The following is a 15,315-nucleotide window of genomic DNA, read 5'->3' on the forward strand; positions in this document are numbered from 1 at the left end:
GCAGATCCAAGGGGTGGCAGCAGGGGCTGGGAAAACCCGGTGCCTTGGTGTATCCCTCGTGCACGTACCGTAACAGGGTTTGGATGCTGTCTGCTCGGCTGGGCTCTCTGGTGAGTACAGCTGCAGTCTCGCTGCCAGCCTGGGAAATGAAGCCGTGTGTCCCAGCAGCTGCGTTTCCAAGCCCAGGACCGTGCTGGAAGTCATGGGATCAAAGTCCGGGAATGGCTTTGCTGGAAAGTAAGTCAGTAAGGGTCAGAAAAGAGCAGAGCTGCTCGGAAAAAATAGATCCAAACCTCATTCCTGCTCCTCACCGTGCAAATCAGCACATGAAAAATCCCATCGTCTTTGACCACTGATGCTTTCAGCCATTTCTAGCAGGACTTTGGGTGTTCATGGCGCATGCTGTGAAATGCTCTCCTTTTTCTTTTCTTGCCCTGGGCCTCCTGTTATGTTTTCTAAAGGTATTTCTGTGTCCCACTCGGGTCCAAGCTAACACACGGACAGCTGGGAGCCTCAACCACACGGCAGGCAGATAGGTGGTGAACTGCTGATGGTCGGGATGCCACTAGCAAATAACAGAGCTGAATTTGTTCTCCCAGAGCGTTGAAAATAATGGCTTAAAGCCTTTCCAAACAAGATGCCCTGATTTCATTACCCAAAAAAAAAAAACAAACCAAAAAAAAAAAATCTTACAGGATCTCTGTAGGCTCCAGAGGTCTGACTTCTAAATAGTTTGGACTTTCCTTATAGTGTTAAGTAAGTGTAAGAAGGTTCTGTGCCACCTGCATAGTATAGACAAAGTTATTTCCTGGGAATTTATCTATTGGGAGAGAATTAACACACAAAACAAAACAAAACAAACAAAAACCCCACCAAAAAAAACCCAAACAAACAGTACAGTACCCTTTAGTTCACTTCAGGATGCTTAATTTCTCAGTAAAATTATTATTTTGCAGTTATGCCAGGCTTTAGCACCTCTTACTGTGCCAACGACATGTTGATTTTCTTCTTTTCTGAAGCGCTAGCCTCTTTCAAAGTACACCTGAGGATTAGACATATTTGTTAAATGCTTTCTTTTTTAAATCCCTTCTTGAATCCTACCTGTTTTTCAAAACATACCTGATTTGGGACACAAGGCAAGTTTTCTGCGAGCTGTTCAGGTTGTTTGGATGTAATTGTTAGCAAATGAAGCCAGAATGCCTCTGAACATGCAGTTCACCCAGAGGAGATCACTGAGGCCAAGATTAATTAATAGCAGTTAAAAAAGACGTAGTCAGACATTCCCATGGATTCTGGGAAGCACAGGAAGGCTCGCTCTCAGATGCACGGGACAACTTTCCTAGCAGATCTTGAGGAGCCCTTAGGATGTATTGTAGCCGGGTCCCAAGTGGGGGTTTTAAGGATGGAAGAGAAGTCAAAGTGGTTGTGACACTTCCTATGCCATGTCCTGGGGGGTTGTAATGATTTTCAATTGTGTCTGGGGCCGTGTGTTGGGTTTTGGCTATAAGCTTTGCTCCTGACAGGTCCAGCTTCTCTATGCTGGTATTTACATTTTCATTTCTTCAAGGAATCACAGCCTTAGGAGGGGAATGCTTGCCCTCGGGGTGTCTCGAAACCACTGAACCTTGGGAGTGGCTGTGGCCTTGCTTTGCTTGCTTTTATTGCTCTTCTCCAGCATATTGAACGTGTGTCACCGCAACATTTGACAGACCTTGGGTATCTTCATGCCCGTTGCTATTACTAGCAAAAGCTGAACAAAGGCAGTGTGTAAGATGTAAAATAGCTCTGCAAAACCTCAAGATGCTTTATGAAGGGACCTAAGCCCATTTTGTTGCATGAAATCATCAGGTTATTAATTTGTTGAACTTTTCCCAACTTTTTACAAATAAGAGGTGTTCTAGGTGCTTAATCTACACAAATTCACAACAGCCTTTCTTCTTCTAGCTTTATTTCCCTTCCCTACCTTGCAATTGGTCAGGCTTTGTCTTTTAACTGGCTTAACCTCAGTCATATATATATATATAAAGATTATAATTCACCATCAGCTGGTAGGTGGAAAATTTTAACTCATGAAAGTTTTTTTCTAAAAATGTGAAATCTGTGGACTGATCCTGGATAGCACCTGTTGTCCCCTTTAAAGGTGCTAGGAGTTCTGTGACCCCTACCCCACTCCATCCCATCCCATCCCATCCCATCCCATCCCATCCCATCCCATCCCATCCCAGTGCTCTTTGTCAGCTCAGGATGCGCCCTGAGTATTTTTACACAGGCGTTATTCCCGTTTTGGTTTAGTTTTGCTCCACTTTTCAAGCAGAATAGCCCACCCACCCTTAAGGCATGTGATGGCTGAAAATCTTGGTGGGTTTTGGAGCCTTCCTCCAGCATATCACTTCAAGGCTCTGTTGTGTCAAAGGTTTGATTTTTGTATCTGGCTGGTTTGATTGTGGATAATTGAACTTTGACTGGGGAAAAAAAAGCAACCACAGAATGGGCTTAGTAAAGAAAAAATCAGAAGAAAAGCTTATGTGCAGGGACAGAGTGCAACAGAGAAAGTTCATAAAGCAGGTGCTAGTCGTCTGCTACTATAGCTAAATGAACATTTGCAAATATGTTTATAAATATTTATAATCAGAGGATTATTGACTAAAATGAACTGACAAATGGTCTTTGCACATCTAGAAACTTTGATTTTCTAAGATTTGTGAGATTTCTGGTGGTCTACATTTCCAATCCATATAGAGATAATACCTCAGCTTTTTCTTATTCTACTAAATAATCGTGGAAATGGGAAAATGGAAATATCCTGTGGTTTTGGAAACTGCAGGAAAGATGTTAAAGTTTCACCTCAGATTTGGTTAGAACTCTTGGAGTCAACATCTGTTCTCCCTGAAAAGGTTTAGCAAATACAGTCAAACTAGGAGGGGTCATGTCACATAGTTTGCAATCTCTAAAGGGCTGTTTTGCAACAATCCCAGGCGTTTGCAGCTCTGAGCCAGGGCTGTGCTGGGTGTCTGAGCTGCTCAGGGTGATTTCTTCATGGTGCATGAAAGCGACGACGTTCCCGTTGAAAAAGGTGTATTTCAGAAAATGGGAGGTGGCCAGCAACCTTTTATACTACTTTTCCATGTTACGTTCCAACCAGGACCAACAGGTTCCTACAATCGCCTTGAAGCTGGCTTCATTTTATGGCTTCCTTAGGAATCCTGGTATAACAGAAAGGAACTATTTTCTTGCTGTTGGTTACCTCTCAGATAAAGCGTGAAGGATTAGAGCACTAGTCGTTACTGCTCTCTCTTAAGCAGAAGAAAGGACAAGAAGCCTGTTAGAACCTTAGTCATTGATTTTCGTGGAGCAAAGGGTCACACATTAAGTACTATTGATAAAAAGCATCGTTGCGGTGTCCATGGAGACCAGGTTGAGGTGAAAGTGAACTGTTGCCGTTCAAGTGACAGCTTTAGGTGGATCTGTAAAGAACCTGCTTTTTCCTCTAATCATAAGGAAGTTCTTATTTATTCTACTCTGAGTGTTGGATCAAAGCCGTTACTTCTGAGGGACCTGCTGTGCAGGGAGATGCAGTCACTGTTGACTTCAAGGCAGAGGAAGGGATATTTGGGGTCTCATAAAAACTGTTCTGTGCTTGCAGGTGTCACAGCTCCAAGTGCCTGGACGCTTCTGTTGGAACTCGTCTTTTTAAAAATCAAATTAGGGTCAAGGTCAAGCTAGAAATAGGATGACTGCAATAGTTCCTTATATCCCTAAAAGCTATGCATGTATAAAACTCCCAAGTAATTGCACACGTGCAGTACTATGCCTGTGTGCAGAAGGCTTGGTCCTTTGCTCTGTTTGGGCATGTGCTTCGATATGCTTGGAGAACTTGCTTGGACACGTTCACCCTTGTGCTGCTGTGCCCTTCCTTTGGGAGCCTTCAGCATTTTCTCTGCTCAGAAAGGTAGGACCAATGCTGCCTCATCAGGGTCCCACATGGAGCATCCCTGTGCAAGGCTCATGCAACCTTATGGTGAAATGGCTTGAGACGGACCGGAGCCATTCCTGCTCCAGTTCCAAAGTCATTATACCATCTATCAGTCTTTTAAATGGTTGCTGACTCGCCCCATCGAGGGGTTAAGCCACCCCAGTGGCAGATCTGTTGCTTGAGTATTGTTCCATTTGCAAGAAAGTGTTTGTTTGGCCTGGAGAACCCTTCCTCAGAATGTGTGCAACCAGCGCTCTTGCTGCCTCTCCCGGAGGGCAGCAAATTGTCTTGGGGCCTCCTAGATGTTTCAGCTGACAGGCAGCTCGGAGAAGTTTTTTGTTGTTGTTGTTTGAAATAAATTGACAAAATGGAGCCTGTGGTTTGAAAAAAGATGGTGGACCACTCAAAGGTCCAGTCAAATGTCTGGGGCATCAGAAGGTCTTTGGAAGCATGGGATTTCTTTCAAAATTCGCTTGTGGTTTCTATCAGCTGATTTAGTGGTAAATTTTCTGTAAGCTGCACCTTTGGGCAAAAGTTGGTGTTACTGCACTCTCTGGACTGAGACACCAGTGTGATTTGTCCGTTCTGATGGGATTTTTGAATCTACAAATCATTCCTGTAGCCACCCACCTGCATGAGCTGTGTGACAGGCCCCTGGAAGCATTCCTGTCCCTCCACTTCTTTATTGCTCCTTCTTCCATTTGTTTTTTTGTCCATGGATGGGAGCAGCTGGGGTGATGGAAGAGTTTTTCTTGTTGCTCTTGGAAGGGGCAGGGGAAAGATGGATTGTTTTTTCTTCCTCTGGGAAAACATCCAAATGCTCTGCTTTCTTCTCCACCTGGGAAATGGGGTGTTGGAAGTGTCTTCTCATAGCTGGGCTGGAATATTCACAGGTGCTGAGTCCCCGTGGTGGGACTGTGGCTCAACGTCGTACAGAGATGGGAAGAGTTGGGAGTGCAGCGGTACCAAAGATTGCATTACCTGTAGATGTCCCCAGAACTGTCAACAGAATTAGGTTTTAAAGGCACTTTGTGGGTGTTTGCAGTCTCCATAAACATTTTATATGTAGGCAATTTCAATATGCAAAGTGACCCAACTACAGTTTTAAAACAGTCATGCTCTGCTTTCAGAAATTGAGTGTGTTCTGCCCTACGGGAAAAACTTCAGCATTATTTCACTCAGAAATGAAACCCCAAAGTATTGATTTTGAAATGTATAATTGATTGTAACAATAAATCACTGGGCAGTATATTTGCAAAATTGATTTTTCTATTGCAATAATTAAATTGATATGTGCTATAACGTATTTATGCAGGGCCTAAACAACTCAATAATGGTAATAAATTGTGTTTGGTCAAGAACTATCCACTGTGATGCAGTTGACTTCTTTTTGTCTAAAAATTTGTAAGACGGTGCTATAAGAGACGGTAGAGATACAATCATGAGAAAACTCTAGTACCCTGAATAGCTCGTATTGCACTGAGTGAAAGTACTCTAGGATTGGAGACTTGGAAGGAACAGCTGGTGCCCAGGTTGTTTTAGCAGAGAAACGCTGATGTATGATATCAGCTCTCTTATCAGTCCAGCTTAGTAAATCTGGTGGTTTCGCCTGGATGAATTGATAGAAACTGCAGTAAAGAATAGAATGAATAGACATATGGATGGACATGATATGATAAGGAAGGATCAATACAGCTTTTGTGGTGGAAAGCCCAGCTTCACATGCCTATTAAAGTCTTTTGACTTTAATAAAAAATAAAAAAGGAATTGTTGAGCACGTGGGCAAGGAGATCCAGTTGATATCCTTGGCTTGGGTATCCTAAAGCCTTTTGATGAGATCCCTCACAAAAGGCGCCTGAAGAAAGGCAGTTGCCGCAGCGTAAGGAAAAAGATCCATTGGTGATAAGGGAGTGATGGCGGTGGGGTTCATGGGCAAAGGGACAGGGTTGAGCAGAGAGCAGTGGCTGCAGCATGGCACAAAGCTGCTGGGCACGGGGAGGAAGAAGAAGGTGACAGGACTGGCCACATACGTGGACTGGCTTCTGTGTCATGGTGATAAAACTCCTTCAGACCTTTCTGCAAGGAGGGTGGTGGCAGAGATGGGTGGCTGGCCATGTAGGGGATGGTTTCGGGTTGGGCTGTTCAGCTGGGGTGAGATCCCTTGTACAATCCAGCAGGGAAAAATAAGCGGTTGGTCTTGGTTAATTGTGTTGCTGCTGATGCTGCCCAATGAATGGCTCCATGGAGATGCTCGGAAGTGTTGGGATTGGCAAGAAGTTTATTCCCAGGAGGTTTGACTCTCTTTGCGTCGATATAACTAGGGTGCAGTAACATCTCTGAACGTCCGTGGAGTTAAAACGGGACGGAACCGTTGTTGCTGCTCAGGCTGAGATCTCTATCCTACTGTCAACAAGAGGCACATGGGGCTGGAAAGCGAAATGAGCCGCAGTGTCTGCTCAACGCCAGAGCTGGTATTTCTAGTGCCATAGGTATTCCAGTGACCTGGTGAAATGAAAAATTCCTGAAAAGGGAGAAAATTTTCTGTATACATCCATTGTGTGTATAGCCATCCACTGCTAGAGAACGTACACTTTGCTTTACGCCACTGTGAAAGTGTCTAGATCCAGTTTGGTTTTCTTCCCAAAATAACAGCTTAGTTGAATACATGTTGCTATTAGAAAAATAGCCTTTTTCTTTCTCCTTCCCCCCCCCCCCCCTTCATTTAATGTGCTTTATTTCTGTTATTTCTTTGGGGGGAGGGGGGAAATCAACAATAATATCTCTTCTGTTACAGAGCATCAAAGTTAGCTGGTCACCTCCACCGCCAGGTACTCAGAATGGATTTATTACGGGCTATAAAATCCGACATAGAAAGACTACCCGCAGGGGCGAGATTGAAACACTGGAGCCAAACAACCTCTGGTACTTGTTCACAGGTCAGTGTTCACATGGTACAGCCTTGCAAGGTTTTGATGAATTAAATGCTTTGGGAATAAAATATACTTGCACTTCAAGGAAACATTGATTTCTTTGCTGGCAGGTGGCATTTATTGTGTTGTACAGAGACAGCCTTTATGGTGCGCTTTTTTTTTTTTTTTCCCAAACCTATTTTTTCCTTAATATTTTTACCATATGTTTGTCTCCTGGATTTTGTCATTCATGAATTTGAAGCTGAATTTTTTGCCTCCTGTATCTTAAGCCTCAGTTGTTGGGGTTTGGTTTTTTTTGAGCACTCAGCCAACATCATCTATCTTCTGGGTGCAAAATTATCGATTTCCTTGGATTTTCAATGGAAAATACCTCCTCACAGAATAAAAAGGACAAGAGTAGATCATAGCGAAACTATAATTGCGAAGAATGAAAGCAGCCAGGTGAGGGTCGTAAGGGTAGTGGTTAATTCTGGTATGTGAAAATGAATTTCAGCTGGGTTCTTGCATTGTGCCCAAGACATAACTGAGAAAGCAGCCGAAGCATCAAGGGGGACAATTAAACTTTGTCAAAGTCAGTGGCACCTTTGCTACTGAATTCAGCATAACGACGATTGTACCTCAGATGACCTACTTTATATGTACTTCCAGGTGTAAAGTGTGGTTTGTGAGAATCAGAAATAATTTTATATTGCAGAAGAAATAATAACCACGTGCTGGTTTGGAAGGAAAAGCAGCATCTTATTAAAACCTGAAATAAAAGCAAAAGGGGAGCTTTTTTATGACCAAGACCTTAAATACTGAAATCTCATCTTGGTCGTCTCACTTAGGCTCGTGGCCAAACACACACACACACACACACCCCCCTCCCCGGGACCCCTTGTGAAGGCTTCATCACTCGTGGCTGCATGACAGCCAAGTACTTTCTGGGGAGGGATAGTGTGCAGAGCACGTTCGGGAAGTTGGAAAGGATCTGTCTTCTGGCAGATCAAGTAGAAATCATGGTGGAAGCCGCTCAGATGTTTTGAGTCGCTGCTGCTCTGATGGCTTAGAGGAGAAGCCATAGCTATGCGAAGTGCCAGAGCGAAGGCAGGGACCTCCGTAGCTCCATCCCTGCAGATCCCTGCGGATCGTGCCCTCAGCGAGGGGGGAAGGCTGCAGGAGGTTAAAGCCACTCGGAGCAGAGTAGATTAATCTCTCTTGTGGTAGATCCCCACGTCCTGGACAAAGTCTTGCCTTAACTGGAATTATTCCGGGCTTAAATTGCTGGGGGAGCCCTGGTGGGAGTGTGGGCTGCAGGCAGCCCCAGCCCTCCCCTCCCTGCAGCCCCTAAAGTGTTTTGGGGTTTTTGTTTGGTTTTTTGTTTGGTTTTTTATTATTTTTAACGGAGCTTGGGAATACATATTTTGAGAAAGCAATGAAGGAAAATATCCAGACCTTGTTACTACTTTCCGCACACATATATTGCACTTGCTGGAGACTGAGCTCCATGGGTCTTCTAAATGTACATTTTAAATATTAACACGGAGGCACTTGACATCGTAGTGGCAATGCTGTTGGGTAGGGAGGTGCTTCACAGGATTAGTAAGAACATCTGCAATAGCAAACGAGTTTAGAGTTCCAAGGTGGGTTTTTAAATAGCCACTATCAATTTTAGAATAGGCTTCCATGTCAGCGAAACGTTAAAATGCTTTTTTTTTTTTTTTTTTTTTTTTTTTTTTAATTATGCGCGTTCTCCAGAGAATGTTTGCAATTAAATGAAACATGTTTTTTTCCTGTGCTTCGTGGTCGGTATAGACTAAGGAAAAAGATAAACCTATATCCCCCCCTCGGGGACTTGGAAGTCTTGTGGCATGTTCAGGAACACTGCTGTAATAGTTTTCTGGTGGCTTTAGCCACAGAGGGAAAACATCTCTTTCTGAATTTGTACTTATTTCACAATATTGATAAGACTTTGGTTTTTTGGTTTTTGGGGTTTTTTTGTTGTTTGTTTGTTTGGTTTTTTTCCTGATCTGTGTGCTCTGAAGATAATCAGGAGCACTGGAGAGCAAAATGCTCTTCAGTTGCAAACCTTGTTCCTAACCTGCAAATTTTATGCAGAAGGAGAGTGTATACCTGCCTTTCCCTGCATGTTAAAAGCTGCGAGCTGGTTTGGTTAAGCATGTAATTAATGCCTTAGTTATGCAAAACAATTTTTCATTTCTTTACTAAGCAGACTTCCATTCATTTTTGTACGTATGTATGAACACAGCCAACAGGAATGACAACCCAAAATTAGTCCTGGGCCGGTACAGCCTTCATGCAATTCTTAAAGCCTATATCTGCATGTCTGGTTTATGTGTATATATGTTTTATATAGATATATATGTATTTCTATATATTTCCTTCCATGTAGCAAATCCAACGGACTATTACTAGAGATTTCATTTTACTCAGTCTGTTGCAAACTCTGGTATCGTCATTAATTTCCTTTCTTAGTCTTCTCCTTTCTGTATGATTTTTATTTGCCTTTTTTTTTCTGTTTTGTTTTGTTTTGTTTGAATTAAACAGGACTTGAGAAAGGAAGCCAGTACAGTTTCCAGGTGGCTGCCATGACGGTGAATGGGACAGGACCCTCCTCAGACTGGTACACAGCAGAGACACCTGAGAACGATCTCGATGGTAAATGCATCTTTTACAAGTGGTTGTCTCCCAAAGCCTTCTAGCTGAGGGATGTCACTGCGGTTGTCACCCCAGCCCAGGTTAGGGTGGGATGCCTGGGCTCTAGACACTCACCAGCAGATGTTCTCTTAATGCTCCTGGGTCCCATATGCCATGGGTTATGTTTCTCTGTCGTCACCGGGACCGAGGAGTCAGAAACCTTCATGGAAATAATTCCCTGCCAGAATTTAGCTCCTGGCGATTTGCAATAATACAGCGGAGTGAATCAGTAACTTCATAAATAATAAACAGCATCAATCAAAGAAACAATGAAGCTGAAGCCAACAAGCCTAACAATTCACCAAGCAAATTTTCCAATAGGTCGAATCCTGTTTCCCAGCCTTTATTTGCAGATGTTAGAAATGCAGGTTGGCAGCGAAGCTGCCTAATTAGTGAAAGATGACGGGATGCAGATACCTGGAAACTGTGGGCTGTATAAATCAGTGCTGATGTTGGCACAAAAGGGAAGAAAAACACTGGAATGAAAGTGTTAGATAAAATGACTGGAATATTTGAAGTAGTAAAGGAATAAAAGGAGAGTAATGAAAAAGTCTACCTAAAAAAAAAATAAGCAGAGTGCAAATCAAATGGGACAAAGAATCTGACAGATGGAAGCCATGGCAAAACTACAGACAATCCCTAAGAAGCGAATATGTAGTAGAAAGGAGATGAATAGAAAATAAAAGGAAACTGATGAAAATTGCTATGATTTTTTTAAAACAAAATAAACCACCTCAAAAGGATCAAAGGCAAACCAGATGAAAGAATCAATAAATAATCAGTTGAAATGCACCATATTACTTGATGGTGCCTTTCTTTTGACTGGCCGGATTTCCTTAGGAGCTCAAAATCTTGCAAATGGAAGAATTTCTGCCTTTCCCTATATCCAACTGCAATTTTCCAGCAGACTGTGAGGGACCACGGTGCATGGCAAGCAAAATGGGAGACCCAGTCCCTGCGGTTTCTCATCAAGGTTTTAAAGCAGAGGTGATGCTTCTAGGCGCCTTGTAACTATACCAACAGTGATGACACGCCACGGTGCTCGATGCTCTCTTTCTCATTACGCCGTGGCTGGATGGCACTGTGAGGAGTGCTGTTGTGAAGGTGTAACGTTTTTCACTGGCAGGAGTAAGGGAGAAATTGTGAACGCACCGCAGTGTGGAAAAAGAAAGTAATGCATTTCAGTGTGTTTGTTTTGATTTGTGTTTAGTAGACACTACGTTCTTTCGAAGTTTCCGTGCCCACGTACACATGTGCACGTAAAGAGGTTAATCGAGCCATCACAGGAGACGCACGATGGAAGCGGGTACATGTGAATAAACCTGGGCAAAGCGGTTTTGTTCAGGTACTGTGCTGCCATGTGCTTGCATTTGCAGTCCCAATGAATTATCCTCGTCAAGCTGCAGCAGCCTGATGCTGGGAATGCACCGTGTTGCGTGCTAGCTAAAAATGCTTGGATAAACCAGTTACACCACATCCTGCAAGTGTCAGCTAACCAGGGAAGGGCTGGAGCACGGGCTGGTAACTGCAATTCCCTCTCTGCAGCTGTGGCAAATGCAGGTTCTTTCGCTGGAAGCCTTTTTGGTATCAGCAACACGAAGACGAATGCTATCCTTGAGAACAGCGTCAACTCCCAACAGATATTCATTTTAATTAGTGTCTTTTTTTTTTTAAGTGATTAGAAATCCAAACAGAGCTGCTTCTTCAAGGTTCCCTAGAAAGCTCGCGTTCCTTTACTGACAGCTGGGAAGGTTTTAAATATTTATCTTAAGCCTCAAATTTTATCCTTTAATAAGAAAAAAAAAAATACAGAAAGCAACGCTTTCCCTGAAGGGTCTGTTTTAAATAGCTTGAGCAAGGATGCAAGAGAATCTCTGATCAACTTAGCAAAGGTATCCTCCAGGAAAATGGGTTTAGGATGCTTGGTTTCTCATTACTGCATTGAACAGATGGAAGCTGTTATACATATTAGGTAGCGATACAGTTCAGCTTCAGCTCTAAATTAGTGCTTTAAGAGCATGACAAGCCAGATTGTTATTCATACTGTAATTTCTCTTGAAAAGTGATTCAGGAAATACGGGATGAGTAGAAAGTACCTTGATTTTGTGAAACGTACATCTTTGAATGGCTGAGGAAATGGCTAAAGTGACCCAGATGTAAAGCATCTGTCAAGGTTGGCAGTGGAATTAGGGAGCTTTGACTAGCGCTGAGTGCAGTATTCCCAGGATGGAAGGCGTGGGCACTGACGCTGTCACCCACACACCCAGCGAAGGGCTGGGAGGCACGCGTGGGCAGTGTGGCACCCCGGAGGAGGTGGCACACCAGGCAGTGACATGGAGCCTCAGCTCCCCTTTCCTGGGAGCCCAGGTGTTCCTAAGGGAGAGAGTAAGGAATGCAGCGCCAAGGAATCTGGTTTGGTGGGTCGATCCGCTGGGGAGCTGTCCTGTGTGCCAGGGGCTGGTGGGCACCCACAGCTCGTGTCTCCCCGTGGCTGACAGGTGCCCAGAGGTGCCCCTGCGTGGGAGCCGGTGCTGGACTCCTGGTGTAGTTAAGAGGGGCACCCTAAATTTGGCTCACTTGGGACTTCAGATAAAGAACTTACTTCATGTAGTAGCATTCCTTTTGGAGATTCCTGCTGGCTCTCAAGGCTGCTTCTCAGAACTGGTTCTGGCATCATATTTACACCCAGGAGAAACAGAAGTGAACGTGTTCGTCTGGAATGGCAAGGACATGGCCCAGCAAAGGAAGCAGAAATATGGGATGTATGTTTTGATAAAGAGCTCTTCTCCTGGATATCCAAGTGCTGGGACACTGAAAACCAGCAGAGCCATCCAAAGGCTGAATGGTCCAGTTTCCTGAAGTATTTATGGATTTAGATGGTTGGCTGTGCGTTGTGTTTGGCAGAAGCCCATACTGCGGAAAATGTGCTTCGTTGTAAAGGGATCCAAAAAATATGTTGTTTGGGGGGTGGGTGGGTGGAATAGTTGCTTCTGACATTTAACTTTGTGCTTTGGGATCTGAACTACATGACACAAATTCTAAAATTCAGTGCTGTTTCAGAATAAGGAAAATGTTTTTTTTCCCAGGATACATTTGAAAGTAGAGCTAAAGATAGTGTAATTAAAATTGCTTTATACAGAAAAGTGAAGCAAAAAAAAAAAATAAAATAAAAGGCATCTTCAAAAAATAGTTGTGTTTAGGAAGCTTCAATATTCAAAGAACAGTTCAAAATGTTTTCCAGCCCAGCTTCATTTGAGAGACTTAATTCACAAGAAAGGTCCAAGAAGTTAACCTGCCTTTTGCTTTTTGAAACAAGACATCATGATGTAGCTCTGAAATGCATGACTCGCGTAATGGAATTGTTTGAAAGAAAGAATATGAAGTGTTTGAATAAAGTAGTTTTAACCTAAATGGCTGCCTAGAGGTATCTGTACTGCAGTTAAAATCTCTGTGTTGTGTCAGATGTAAAAATCATCATCTGAAGGCAATCGATTCCTTGAATGCTTCTGATCTCCTTTGCTGCCTGAGAATTGCTGGCTTTAGAAAGTTCGAGGAATTGCGGTGTTGCCGTGTTATCCAGCTTCTCATTTCAAGGCATTAAGTTGTTATTTTCTCTCTGAGGCTTGCAAAAAATGCTTCTGTCATTTGTTTTTCAAACAGCACTGCTCAAGAGTAGCTGCTCACGTAACTTTTGCTTGGGCATTAAAACAAAGTTTGGGAATGGAGTTGGGGGAAACGGCAACTTTCCCTGACTTGCAGTGGCACTGCTGGTGCAATCTCTTTCTTTTTGTGAGTAGCTGCTTTTCAGTGAATTTTCTTTGACCCATGCTTTGCAGTTTCAAGGAGTTGAGGGCAAAGGACGTCCAAAGTGGCTAGGTGTTTCAGAGCGGTAATGTACAAAGCGGAATTCCCTGAAGGTGCAACAGGTTTTCAGAGTGCTCTAATGCGTTCATCGGAATTCATCTGAAAGCCCTTAAAACACCAAGGACGCATCTATGGCACTGGTTATTGAAAAGTGTTAATTCTTCTTTTCATTACCTTTTTCCAAGGTTTACAGTGGGAATGCTTCACAACTGCAAAGTGTCTTTTGTTGGAGTTTACCTCGTTTTATAGTCTGTTTTTTCTACCCTGTCCTTGTTGCCTTCTGTGTAAGCTTTCATCTATTATATTGCAAGCCTTTTTATCGGGGAAAAATAGTAACTTGTCTTCTTTCTGCTCTCAAAAAGACAAGCTACTGTGCAGCTCCTCTGAAGAGACTTGTGATATGGTAGTTATCGAGTAAACTCAAACAAAAGGCATTTAGTCATCTAACCTTTACAGTAAAATTAGGCTTGTAGAAGGGGAAACAGACTCCAAGTGCTTAATTACTACTTGTAGGAACACCTGTAAATAAAATATCTCATTTTGGTTATTTCATTTGTGAAATGTCGGTGTATGATTTAAAGCAGCTTCAAAGCAAGAGATGCATGTACGAGAGTTAAATTCACTTCTTGTTTTCTTGGGAAAGAGACAGATCATTGTCAGGATGTACTAGTACATTGCTAACAAAGTAAACCTTCTCGTTAAATAATCTGTGAGCACAGGACAACTCACGCACTCAGCTGTCAGGATCCTGCTGAACTTGCAAATAGACCAGGGAAAAGAAAAGTTGTCTTCCCGGGAATTCTTTTGCAGGTCATCTTTCATTTTCCTGCATCATTTTAAATCACTCCTAGCCTTGTGCTAACGGTGGAAAGCGCTAGGAGATGCTCCATTTAAACTAGGGAGAGGCGTATCGGTGCTCTTGGAAGGGAAGGATGTAGCTCACACGAAATTGCATGTAAGCTCTGCATGTAACTCTGGGGTACCTGCTTGGGGATTTTTTTGTGCAAATGTTTTCATCTAAATGCAAACCTTGAGTAGAATATTAATTTATACTTCTTTTTTTTTTTTTTTTCTCACATCCCAGAATCTCAGGTTCCTGACCAGCCAAGCTCTCTTCATGTCAGGCCCTTGACAACAAGCATCGTCATGAGCTGGACTCCACCGCTGAACCCGAACATTGTCGTCCGCGGGTACATCATTGGCTACGGTGTAGGCAGTCCGTACGCTGAGACCGTGCGGGTGGACAGCAAACAGCGTTATTATTCCATTGAAAATTTGGGTAAGTAAGTGTTTTCATTCATTTCATTTCATGAGAAGAGGTTCCTTTGAGGTTCCGCTGCTTTTGTACGTTTATTTTCAGGCTATGACTGGTGCTTCCTTTACGTGTTGCTTTCTTAGACTGTTTCTGCATTCCCTTTCCTGGTTGCTCTTACCTTCAAAACACTGGATACTCTCAAACATGTGAAATCTCTCTGATCAAATCTTCATTTGATTCAGGAGATCTTATTAAGTCATGTGCCCCTAATACTGACTCCCACTTGTGCAGAGAGCTGAACCTTAAAGATGTTATTCCTGGGGCTGGCCCTCCTGGGTTTGAATTTAATGGCAATCTCGAAACTCCTATTTTGTGTCTGTCAAAATGTGTCGAGAGAGAGAGGGTGTTATTCATTATTCATGGCACAGCCTCTCCAACAGTTCATCTAAATTCTCAGCATGGTACACGGGGACCTGGATCCTTCCAGTGGTGATGGGCCGTTCTCTGAGCCCTGGGAAAACGGTTCAGAGTTTAAAGGATGTCAAGAAGTATAATGGTTTCCTTGTCGTTACTTCTTTAGCGCTTTTATTCCAGGT

General features: G+C 43.1%; 2 protein-coding genes across 2 annotated transcripts in view; both read left to right on the top strand.

The window, feature by feature from the left end:
- The window catches only part of LOC121080759 (netrin receptor DCC-like), a 253,382-nt gene extending 245,825 nt beyond the window's left edge, over positions 1-7,557 (top strand). The window contains exons 12-13 of the mRNA XM_040578882.1: positions 6,768-6,909; positions 7,526-7,557. Coding sequence (XP_040434816.1) covers positions 6,768-6,909; positions 7,526-7,557 — 174 coding nt within the window. The remainder of the gene's footprint in view (positions 1-6,767; positions 6,910-7,525) is intronic.
- A 1,901-nt stretch (positions 7,558-9,458) lies between these two features.
- The window catches only part of LOC121080760 (netrin receptor DCC-like), a 46,699-nt gene continuing 40,842 nt past the window's right edge, over positions 9,459-15,315 (top strand). Inside the window, exons 1-2 of the mRNA XM_040578883.1 lie at positions 9,459-9,561; positions 14,549-14,743. Of these exons, the coding sequence (XP_040434817.1) occupies positions 9,492-9,561; positions 14,549-14,743 (265 nt within the window). The 5' untranslated portion in view covers positions 9,459-9,491. The remainder of the gene's footprint in view (positions 9,562-14,548; positions 14,744-15,315) is intronic.

This window comes from Falco naumanni, chromosome Z (genome assembly GCF_017639655.2).
Source record: "Falco naumanni isolate bFalNau1 chromosome Z, bFalNau1.pat, whole genome shotgun sequence".
Taxonomy (NCBI): Eukaryota; Metazoa; Chordata; class Aves; order Falconiformes; family Falconidae; genus Falco; species Falco naumanni.